This window comes from the organism of the source record quoted next, unplaced genomic scaffold (assembly GCF_019419815.1).
Source record: "Pyrus x bretschneideri cultivar Hongxiangsu unplaced genomic scaffold, Pyrus_bretschneideri_v1 Contig78, whole genome shotgun sequence".
NCBI classification, from domain to species: domain Eukaryota; kingdom Viridiplantae; phylum Streptophyta; class Magnoliopsida; order Rosales; family Rosaceae; genus Pyrus; species Pyrus x bretschneideri.
This window is the reverse complement of record NW_025999818.1, coordinates 837907-850041: the sequence shown is the minus strand read 5'-3', so window position 1 is coordinate 850041 and position 12135 is coordinate 837907. Positions and strand designations below refer to the sequence as shown.

Below are 12135 nucleotides of genomic sequence, written 5' to 3'. Positions count from 1 at the left end.
AGTACTGATCAATCCTTACTCTAATGATTAAGTGAAAACTTGGTCTAACTGTTACAAAATTAGGGTAACTCAAGACGGTGGCTCTTACTGAGGTGGGTCGTGGCTGTTTGGAACAAAATGAAATTTACGTCTTGATGTTGAAAAGGAAGGCAGTGAGGCAATCTCCAACCAAAAGGTCCAGAGGGTCAGAAGGCCGAAAATAGTCCGAAAATAGTCCGAAAATAGTCTCTAACTGAAGGTTAGGCCAGAGGGCTTGTGGGCCCCACGAAATCTGAAAGAGCCAAAGGGTTGGCCCAATCCAGCCAGCCAACCAGCCTCGGGCTGGCCAGAAATTTAAGAATTGCTGTCGGATATAACTGACAACATTGTTATTAATCATGTCGGTTATATCCGACATGAATTCTTAAACAAATTTTTGAATCCAATGGCTAGTTGACATTAGCTAGCCGCTATTTTTGATTTTTTTTTTTTACAAGTTTTTTTTTTTTTTTTTTTTAATTACAAATTTTTTTAAAATTCTATTTTTTCCCTATAACTTCCCTAAGCCATTATACAACATTAAATTAAATTAAGTAACATGAAACAACATTAAACAATATGAAACAACATTAAATTTAAATAATAAATTATGTTTGGCCCTATGGCCCTTTGACCCTCGGTTGGAGATGGTTTTTTTGTGACATAGCTAAAACGAGCCCTATGACCTTCGGTTGGAGATGGAAGCAAATATGACCCTGTACTGTTCAATAAAATATTAATTTTTTAAAGGACTAAAGGGTTAAAACAAGCTCTTTAGCTAGCCTTCGGTTGGAGATGGCTAGACGAAGTGGTCTTTGATGGGTCACACAGTAAGTAAAATATCAAAGGTTGGGAGAGATTTTGAAAATCTTTTTGAGTCAAGTTGGAGTTTTGGTTGAAGGTGCGTTTGGTCACACGGACAAAACTTGTATTGGTCGTTGACGTGCGCGTGGGCATGACTTCCCTCCCTCAAAACTTGTATATAAACCCCACTCGCCATTCCTTCTTCACCACCCCAAAAATTCAATTCCGACTTCTTCTGGGTTTTCAATTCTCTTACAATTTTTCAGTCTATTGAATCCAACCCATCTTTTTACTTGCGGAAAGATCATCTGGGTTTCTGTAATTCTTGGGGTGTGTGTCAAAAATCTGTGTCCGATAGCAGTGAGATTTGAACAAGCTCGTAACTTGGCAATAACCCATTAAAGAACAAGAACCATCAACTTTCTCTTCTCTATCTTTAATATATATATATAGACTAGGGTTTTGGTTAACTTTATGAGTAAGATGGGTGATAACCAGATTAACCCCCGTCAAGGTTTTGAACTCTCAGTCCCTATGCCTCCAGAAGTAGGCTCCAAGTGCTATGACGACGACGGCCGTCTTAAAAGAACTGGTAAATTTCACTTCTCTAACACTTTATTCATGTTCTATTATGTTCGCGAATCAGATGTAGGTTAGGCCGGTTGGCTAGGGTAGTGAGTTTTATTGTTACTGATCTTCGTGTTGCTTATTTACCAGGAACTGTATGGACTGCAAGTGCTCATATTATTACTGCGGTAATTGGGTCTGGAGTTTTGTCCTTGGCTTGGGCAGTAGCTCAGCTAGGATGGGTTGCTGGTCCTGCTGTGATGCTCTTATTCTCCTTTGTCACTTACTACACTTCAACTCTTCTCTCTGCCTGCTATCGTTCCGGCGATCCTGTCACTGGAAAAAGAAACTATACTTACACCAATGCCGTCCGATCCAACCTTGGTAAATTTCTTTAACCTTTTTTTAAGTACTTTTTGCCCATATGAAAAAAGTTTGAGAATTTTGATCAAAATTTCTAAAGCTCAATTTTTTTTTTTATTCTTTTAATTTCAATTTTTCAGGTGGTTTCAAGGTGAAAATTTGTGGGTTTGTTCAGTACTTGAATCTTTTTGGAGTTGCCATTGGATACACTATAGCATCATCCATAAGCATGGTGTAAGTTATCTAACTTAATAACATGGGGATTTTAATTATATATTACGATGATGATAAATTTAAATCTTCTTTTGGCTAATTGGGTTTTTGTTTTTTTAAAAATTATTAAACAGGGCAATTAAGAGGTCTAATTGTTTCTACAAGAATGGTGACACAGCACCATGCCATGTAAACAGCAATCCTTACATGATCGCTTTTGGGGTAGCAGAAATCATATTCTCTCAAATTCCAGACTTCGATCAGTTGTGGTGGCTCTCCATTGTTGCTGCGGTCATGTCCTTCACTTATTCCTCCATCGGACTTGGCCTCGGAATCGCCAAAGTCGTAGGTACAAATTAATAGTTATTAGTCCGACTATGGAAGTGATGTTCGTTCTTTGTTAAAAAACAGACAGTCGATATATATTTACGGTTACATTGCTTGTTTTTAGGATTAAAACATGTTACTTGACTTGGGATTTTTTGCTTGTCAATTACCAGAAACTGGAACTATCAAAGGAAGTATGACTGGAATAGACATTGGAGCAGTAACTGAAACACAAAAAATATGGAGGAGCTTCCAAGCACTTGGGGACATAGCTTTTGCCTACTCATATTCTCTCATCCTCATTGAAATTCAGGACACGGTAAAATCCCCGCCATCCGAAGCCAAGACAATGAAGAAGGCAACTTTAGTCAGTGTGGCTACCACAACCCTTTTCTACATGTTGTGTGGTTGCATGGGCTACGCCGCTTTTGGAGACTCATCCCCTGGAAACCTCCTCACTGGTTTTGGCTTCTTCAACCCCTACTGGCTCATCGACATAGCGAACGCCGCCATTGTCATCCACCTTGTTGGTGCTTACCAAGTGTTTGTCCAACCCCTCTATGCATTTGTTGAGAAAACAGTAAAAGAAAAGTACCCGCACAGCCAGTTCATCACCAAAGACATCAAATTCCGACTCCCAGTTTTCGGTTCTTACAATCTCAACCTCTTCAGACTGGTATGGAGGACATCTTTTGTGATTGTCACCACTGTGATCTCCATGATCCTGCCATTTTTCAATGATGTTGTTGGACTTCTAGGGGCTCTAGGATTTTGGCCGCTCACAGTATACTTCCCTGTGGAGATGTATATTGCTCAAAAGAGGATACCAAAGTGGAGCACAAGATGGCTTTGCCTCCAAACCTTGAGTGGTGCTTGCCTTATAATCACCATAGCAGCTGCTGCTGGATCAATTGCTGGTGTGATTAGTGATCTCAAGATCTACAAGCCTTTCAAGACCAGCTACTGATGAGTTTAGCAAATATGTCGTAGCACTATATATATGTTTTCATCGTTACTTAAGAGTTTGCAAATTTTCAAAAAGTAAAAGAGCATTGGCACTTTGATTTCAAATTTTGTTCATGTTCACAACAGGCTTCAAATTAAGTTATCACTTGTCAAATTGAGTTGTTAAAGTGCTATTTACCAAACAATAAAAATTCACGATAGTTTATAACACACGCATGAATAATCGTAAATAATTAAAAGACATTTTTATTATGGGACTTAAATTCATTTGCGATTGATAGTATCCCGTAATCTTAACAAAACTCTAATGCATACCTACTAATTAGTTAAAACTAATAAACGCATGAGACACAATGTGACACATGATGTGGTAGTCAAGGTTCATGAAAAATGTGAGTCGTGACACGCACCAGGTAAGTCCCGTCCTAGTCTACACCACACTCCTCGCATAAGATATGAATAGTAAAATATGGGAGGCAGTTTTGTAACACAGTCAACCGCACACATACCCATAAAACTTTATTAATATCCTAACTTAAAAGTATTTAAATAATTTATAACATAGTCTGTTCAATGAGAGAGACTCGGAGATTCAAATGGGGCGGTGACATGCATGTTGTGTATAGCTACAGCACAATGCTAAGTAAATTAATTTTTAGATCAAATTTGTAAATTATGTAATATGTTATTTAATAAAAAATAAATATGTTAATTAATACTTAAATAATAATTTAATTATTAATAATCACGTCATATAATTTATAAAATATAATCTAAATATACGGTCCCAATAAGTAAACCGACATCACAACTAACCAACAATTGATTCACTCCACATTTCCAAGTTTATTTTCTTCAATTATTGTTGCTACAGATAAAGTGTTTGTGAGAATGTGAGGCTGTGAAGTGTTTGGGGTCACCGATGAGGAAAAAAGTACGAGGGATCATGGACTACCACAATGAGTTGACGGGCACATCATCGTTTATTTTTTCATTAAGTCCTCTGTGGGTCTCCCTAACTTACATCATGCTTGACTGTTTAATTACCATCCAATGAGGACCATTTGCCACTTGTTGGTCATCCTTATTTCATTTCAGTTTTTTTCTTTTTTTTTTTGGTTTTTTTAAGGGGGGGGGGTTGTGGTTTAGGATTTTTGTGTGCATGACAACAGATAACACAATTTTACTATTTGAGTTCATTTGTTGTAGTAAAATATTGAGGTATAAAGTGAATTGTGAGGCCAATAATTTAGGATGATCACATGCACAACTTAAAAAGAACGATGCAATAAGCCAAAGCTCTCAACCTTACTAATTATTTTGGTTCTGATCCATTTCATTAATCAATAATTCGATCTTAATCTTGTCCATTAGAAAATAAAAAATAAAAAGTTGATCTTTTCATTCTCAATCTTTGTCAACATATGCGGAAACTTGTAAAAAACAACCCGGTTGTACCTAATTCTGACTTCTTCTATATTGAAATATTCCCTTCAATTTGGCCTATTATACGTGCAATTAAATCCCTACAATAATTCAACGTCTTGGGTTTCCAACCATACATTGAGAAAAACCATGACGGTAAATGGAATATTATAGGCAAAATAGTCTTAAGACCCTAATCCTATGGCTGATTTTATCCTAAATTTCAACAGCTACTGAAGTATTCTGTTTCAAATGTGTAGCTTGTTGACAATGCTGAGGCAGCATAAAATGTTGTGTATAATCGTATTGATTCTGTGCATATATAAACGAAATGTCACTAGTGCATTGGCTTGGAGTGATAAAATTTCTTAATAGTTATTCATTGTTGAGTTGTTTTCTTCATAAATAATTGGTTGTTTTGTAAATGGTGGACTGTTCTGATAGTTAAGGTTTTTATCTTCAATCCAATGTCTTATGGGTTCAAATCCTCCCCTTTCCTCTTCATGTAGATGTAATGTAAAATATTGTTTGTACTAAAAAAAATATTGGTTGCTTTGTACCCCACACACACATATACAGTCTTACATTGTTTTTGCAATTATCTATACGGTTATGATAAGTTTAGAGTCAAACAAATATGCTTCCAGACGCTGGTTTCCGTATGTCTTCAATTTTCAAGTGAAATAATTGACAGCACTATTGACATTTGTTGTTTTCTTTTCGGAAAGAAGAAGAAACATTTTTTGACCTAATCCACTGATTCCGAAGACTATAATTTTGTTGTCCATTTTTTTCTTTTACTTCAATGTCAATGATTTGAGCAAGTTGGGCATTGTAAAATCACATACTTAAGCTCGCCATGTCCTCACATTTCATATTAAGTTCGAAACTTGATGGAGTTGAACATCTCTAGTACATAAACTTAACTCGTAAAATCTAAACCTAACTCTTAAGATATTTAACAATTCAGATTAGTTTGAAGTTGCCCGATTTATTTATTTTTTATTTATGTTGTGGCCTATTTTACAAACACTAACAGGTGGCTGTTCATCGTTGGATCTCGCCAATACAGGCCCTATACTTTTCGTTACCGAGATATCTTTTTTTTCATTATTCTGATTTCAAACCATAGATTAGCTATGACATATGATGGATCTCCGTGACTCGAGGTCGTTTTGACCCCCAAAATTACGTTTTAAAGTTTCAATTTTTTTTAAACTTTTCGTTTTTCGTGAAAAACCCTTCGGTGCTTTGCCGCCCCTACAGTTGTTTGGCCTTTGTTTTAGGCCTCAAGGGGGGGGGGGTCTAATGGTGGTGGTAATTGGAAGAGGACATTTCAGAAATGGTGGATCTTGGCAAGGGTTTTTCACGCCACCCACGGTGGGTTTTTCACCAAACTACAACCAAATTTCTTCTAATTTTGGGTGGGAATGGAATAGGGAAAGTTGATGAATGTTTTCCAAGTGGAGGATTGCCTTGCTTCATCGGAGAAAAAGCCGTCAGAATTCATCAATTCCGTCATGTCGAAGAAGGAAATCGGACAAACTGATCCGGTGAGTCTCTCCTCTCTCCCTTCCACTCATTTCCTCTCTCCCCCATTGGGCACTCCGCCTCCCCCTTTTCTCTGATTGGTCGAGCCCTCTCCCTCCCCTCATTTTCTTTTTCTTTCCTTCCATCCATCTCTCTCCTTTCTCTCCTCAACTCTTTATCCTGGCCACACACGTGGTGCCATCTCCTCTCATCCTGATCCAACAGATCTGAAGGCTTCTAGATTGAAGGAAAATTACTAAAATGTCCTTACCTTTAAACGTTAATAACTCCTTCGTTATAGCTCCATTTCACAAACGGTTTGCGCCTATGCGTTCGTGAGATCGAGTTCTAATTGAAAATATAAATTGTGACCTCGAAAGGCCTTTGGATTTTAAATAACTAATTTCCAAACTTCAAACTTCGTAACTAGTTTAATTAAAATCTAAATTCAAATAAATTAATATAAATTCCCGAAAAATAATACAAATACGTAGATTATAACAGTGAAATCTAGGAACGGGATTTTACATGCCACCAAAGTTGAAGATCACCCACCATGTGGAGCTCCTCGTGGTACCGTTTCGTTCAAGACCAAGCCTCGACAACCCTTGAAGAAACTTCTAACCCAATTCAAGATCAAGTCTCGATGGTCCTTGAATCAAAACCTACATTGAGGGACTTCAAAGCATTATGGTCAAATACATTCACTATGTGAGGGACTTCAAAACACATCTTCTACACGTGACAAACACGTGTATATGACGCGCCTTGAAGTGGGGACATTTGTGGACATCGAAATTTCGGTGAATAAATGGTCACAACACAATTAAAGTTTCTACATGCCAGGGCATACTTGGCATGAGCCGTATGTCTCACAAATCGTACACATGGATGTGACTCAGCAAAATCGGATGAGTCATCAAGTCATCACTTGACGAAAAGGAATTAATTGATTTATTTAATTTTAATTTAATTTAATCAAATATTAACTAATGAAGTTAAATATTATCTGGCCTCGCTGGATGCACTAAAGCATTCTGGTGTGGCACGCAAGATGACATCCCAAAACAGCGAGCGAGATTTCATCTTCAAAGAACTTGAGGGAGTGGCATTGGTCAACTGCTTCAGACACAACTCAAGTACGAGATCATACTACGGATCACAAGAGAATGACCATCACAAAGAGATTTTGTTGACGCCCTCAATGTCTGCTAAAAAGTCTCATCCTTTGGCTACATATGTTATGACTACTAGGGCTACCTTCATTGAAGAACAACTCGCACATTTCACAAAGTTGACTAGGACTGTCGAGGAGAAGGACATGCAGACCGCAACGCTCATGAGTAGGTTGGAGTCGCAACATGACAGAGAAGTCCACCTTAATCCGTACAAGAATTGGCATGATGAGGAGTCTGGCGAAGAGGAGGCGCGTCATGTCAACGAGGCTGGAGGGAGACAAAAGCAAGAGTCTGAAGCTACATCAACAGGCTCTTTTTCCGTCCAAAAACTTAAGGACATGATCATAAACAACATCAGTGCAGTACGGAGGCACTTCGTGGGATGCACTGATGTACTCCAAGCCATACACTAAAACGATTGATAGCTTGATGGAGTCAAATCACGAATCGGCCCACAAATTGAGTCCTGGTTCATTCGTCAATTAATCAAGCCTACAACCAAGGCGAAATCCATCCATAGACAAAGCTTAGTGAGTCTATAAATAGGAGGCTCCAAGACAAAGAAAAGGTCTAGAAATCATTTCATGCCTAAAAGCTGAAGCTTTGAAACTCTAAATCTCCCAAGCATTCAAACTCGCCAAGCACTCTAAAAAAATTAGAAGAATTCAGAAAGCCCTCTACATTCTTCTCCAAAACCCTTGAAGAATTATCAACCACCACCACACGTGCCGGTTCTTTCCTCACCACAAGCCAAATCCTTGAGGCAATCGTTCATCCAAGATCAAGTCAACGCGACCTTAGGAACAACAACCCCTACATACACACTTTACATGTTTGGAGATGGAATTATAGGATTCAAATTGTAAAGAGACTGTAGCCCCAAACTCATTAGTACAAATATTCTTTGTACACATATTCTTGTCTCTGTGTTGCAGGATTTTCGTATTCACGGAATGATTGTTTATCTTCATACCTCAGGAATTTTACCAGTAGAAAGTCTTGGGTATTGGAAGGCCTTTGGTGGTTAATAAGATTGTATATATTATATATACGCGTACTTATAATGATGCGACAACAACAATTATATGTAAGGAGTTATTTATCGTATTTACAAACTAATCACAATTTAAGCCGTTCTAATCTACGAAGCAAAATGGTGTTAGAATAATGAAAAATAGTAATAATTGGAATGTCGTCAAATTATAATTGGTTTGCAAGCGATAACTTATCACCTGTGGCGGTACGTATAACCGCTTGCACAATATCTCTTCACACTTTCGATGAAGTGTACTTTATGATCCTGTTTGTGATCGAGATCAACGACAACAACCCATGACAATGTGCGAAACCTATGACACGAGTGAAAATTTGCACGTATACATACAAATTACATATTTATAGAAATATAAAAAATAGGGATGGCTACGAATTTTATATATACATACATATATATATATTCTGTAGCTATATAGATTAAGTAAAAAACAAACAATAAAATATTTATCAACTTATCAAGATCTTATATATCATCATTTATGCCAGGTAGGGAAGACGTTTAGATAAGGACTTAGCTTTTATTATTTAAAGTTTGGTACATTGCATTCACTCGAGTTGACATATATATGTATCATATACACATGTGCAGGCTGAATCATTGATATATCGTGCATTCTAAATGCACCCAGACATTAACAATCAGTCTTTGTAAACTATATGGAAGACAAAATATGACCTTTTTTAAGTTTAGATAAAGCATAAGAGTGTATAAAATTGTATGACCCATGATAATTTGTGCTCTTGCCTAGCTGGTCAATTAATAAAGAGCATTATGTTTCTTCACTTTTTACTTTTAAGGGCCCAATTCAAGTATGTTCTAGAGTAATATGATCAATTTTTAGTTTGGAGGCTTAGAATATGTAGATTGCATTAGTGGAACTATAAGTTGTTACTCACATCCGATCTAACCCAATTATACCATTCACTTCTTTTAATAAAAAAAAAACCTAGCCCCTAACAAGAAAGTACAAAGAAAAACTGGGGAGGGCTGCAATCCTTCGCAATCTCTCCCTTCTCTTTCTTTTCGTGTTTTTAGTAGTTGTCACTCTCTCGCTTTATTAAAATCTTTCATGGTTATATGAGGTGATGGTTTTTTGGTTTGTGCACACAAGAATTATGAGTAGTAAGCTTGACATTTGTTGGAGGTGACTCCTAGCAAAATTGTTTTTGCTAACGATTGCAAGATCATGAAAATGTGCGGCCTTTCCCTCATGGTATTGTTGTAGTAGTTTTAGGGATTCACAGCTATATGTTCTTGTTTTGTCATTGCAAGGTCTTTAGGTCATGGTACGGTGTTTACATTCAGTACCTTTACAGTGTTAATTCGGCTTGTAAGGTATAGCCCTTGTGACCTTGTCTTTCATGTTAATTAGGCATGTGTATTCTGTGGTTGAGAATTGTACTTCTGAGGAGTTTGTTGTATGTTATCAATGATGTTCTTGTTTATTTGATTAATCAAATTTCTTACCTTTAGAAAAAAAAAAATTTTGCCATCCACTAGCAGTGAATTTAAAGTTCTTTTTTCCTAGTTTTTCAAAAGGAAATTGTTATTAGCACTCTAAAAATCTCATTCTACACTTCAAACTTTCTATATTAGGAAAGAAAAATACACTTGTGAGGAGTGTAAAATGAGATTTTTAGAGTGCCAATAACACTTCCCTTTCAAAAAAGGGGTCAACTTTTAAAATCTATTAAACCAATTTCGTATTTGTTTTCATTTTTTTTGTTTTGCTAATATTTCTCATTCACGATTCTACGTCACAAAACATGTATTGCGCTCCAATATCAAAATTCGGTCGCAACCTCCGAACTTGGAACGACCGACAATTGCTCGACTCTTGCAGTTGATTGCAAATCCAATTTGATCTCTTGACACTCAGATCAACTTCGGGACCTAGCGACCCATGGTTCACTAATTCATCCCTCTAAAAAATAGTAATGAATCTTAATTACATTTCCCTTCATTCTATTACCTCATATTCACAACTTGACCCACCAAAACAAAATTTCATTTGTAAGTTCCACATAAAATGAAAACTGAAACTGCAAAACAATTAACAAACAACTTTCAAACTATTTTTAATGTTCTTTTTATTTGAAATTCGAAAACAGTTATTAAACAAGGTTTCAGTGTTTTATTAGTAAAAACTAAAAATTAAACATTAAACATTAAGAGTTAAAATCTTTATCAAACAAACCAGCTCCAAGTATGCACAAATATTATATTATTGGACGTTATGCATAATGAAGGTGGTCTTGGGTAGTATGACCCAAGTAATTTTCATTCAATAAGATTATGATGATGATATAGTCAGTCAGTTGAAGCATACCCATCTTTGAAATAACGAGTTCAAATACCATATTGGTTTTGGGTCGAAATAATAGAGGGAAGAGTAATGCTATTCTAATTAATCTAAGGGTTTGTTTGGAAGTGTTTTTAAATGACTCAAACGGCTTTTGGTGAAATTGATTTTTGGCTTTTTGGAAGAAGCATCATATATGTGCTTCTTGCAGGAAGCAATTAAAGTGCTTTTCTAGAATCCGCTTGGATTTTTACTAAGAATTGGTTTCAAAAACATTTTCACCAAAAACGCTTTAGTTATTTTAAAACATTTCCAAACAAACCCTTGTTGGAGATATGTCTTCAAGATAATATCTAAATGTATAGTTAAGTTTAATACAGCAAAGGGGAAAAGTCACTCATTAGGACTATCTCAATAAACAATATACGTCCAAATAGTGAATCCATGGACAATGTATTGATGGAAGAAGTAATCTAAAGATGTCAAACTATAGAGCCCTTCTTCACATAACCATAATATCCAAAAGGTTAGGGTTAGTGATTTATTCTCAGATGCATGTGAACGTTCAACAAGTAATCTCTAATGCTCAGTATGAAGGGATGAATACTCTAAGAAATGATCTGGGAATCTTTTCCTGAAGTATCAAGCGTAATGATTGAAGACACTCATATACGACTCAATTGAATCATATAAGATAGATTAATGACATTAAGGCTTTGACATAAAGTATCTTTACCATCATGATGATTGAGCATATTGAATTAGAGAAGGATTCAATTCCATTGTAATTCCAACTGAATGTGTTCTCCGGCCAAATTCTACATTAACTTGGGTAGCCATGATATATGGTTAGAGTCACTTATGGCTTGTAAGACCATCTCCAAATGAGATGTCAAATTTTAAACCTAAAATTTAAATTTGAAGGCTTATGTGGCACTTTGGCATCTTTTAAACTTTTGGTCTCCAACCAATATGTCAAATTTTAAACATAAAATAATAATTCATATATATTTTCTTTGCATTGGGAATGAAAAGAAATAACAGGATAAAGCTTTAAACCAATAAAAATTAATAAAAAGCATTTAATAATTAATTAAAAAAATCTGAAGGTTCTGTCAAATTTGGCAGCAAAGGGGAGAGATGTCAATCCATATCATGCCACATCAGATTTTGCTTCTCGGTTGGAAAACATTAATGCTGTCTTTTGTTACCGTTATTGCTGATTTGGACAATTTGACATCTCCAAAGGAGATGCTCTAAGTTATTCTTTATGATTAAACAAGTAATTATCAATGCGGAAGGAGAATTAAAAGTGAGTTTTAGTTCACTAAGAGATTGTATAAGTACTGATCAATGGATTGATACCAATAAAAAAATTAGGACCA

General features: G+C 36.1%; 1 protein-coding gene across 1 annotated transcript; it reads left to right on the top strand.

Moving 5' to 3' along the window:
* The first annotated feature begins 1018 nt into the window (after window positions 1–1018).
* On the top strand, window positions 1019–3363 carry LOC103966297 (amino acid permease 3). Its single transcript, XM_009379451.3, has 5 exons — window positions 1019–1414; window positions 1540–1773; window positions 1893–1986; window positions 2100–2314; window positions 2466–3363. The coding sequence occupies exons 1-5, from the start codon at window positions 1297–1299 to the stop codon at window positions 3257–3259; spliced, it is 1455 nt and encodes a 484-aa protein (XP_009377726.1). The 5' UTR covers window positions 1019–1296; the 3' UTR covers window positions 3260–3363.
* Window positions 3364–12135: the final 8772 nt, after the last annotated feature.

Bases quoted from the DNA above. Each gene is read 5' to 3' on its own strand.
- LOC103966297 (XM_009379451.3), top strand. From the start codon at position 1,297: ATGAGTAAGATGGGTGATAACCAGATTAACCCCCGTCAAGGTTTTGAA. The intron at 1,987-2,099 runs GTAAGTTATCTA...ATTATTAAACAG, and splicing joins GCATCATCCATAAGCATGGT to GGCAATTAAGAGGTCTAATT. The intron at 2,315-2,465 runs GTACAAATTAAT...GTCAATTACCAG, and splicing joins CGGAATCGCCAAAGTCGTAG to AAACTGGAACTATCAAAGGA.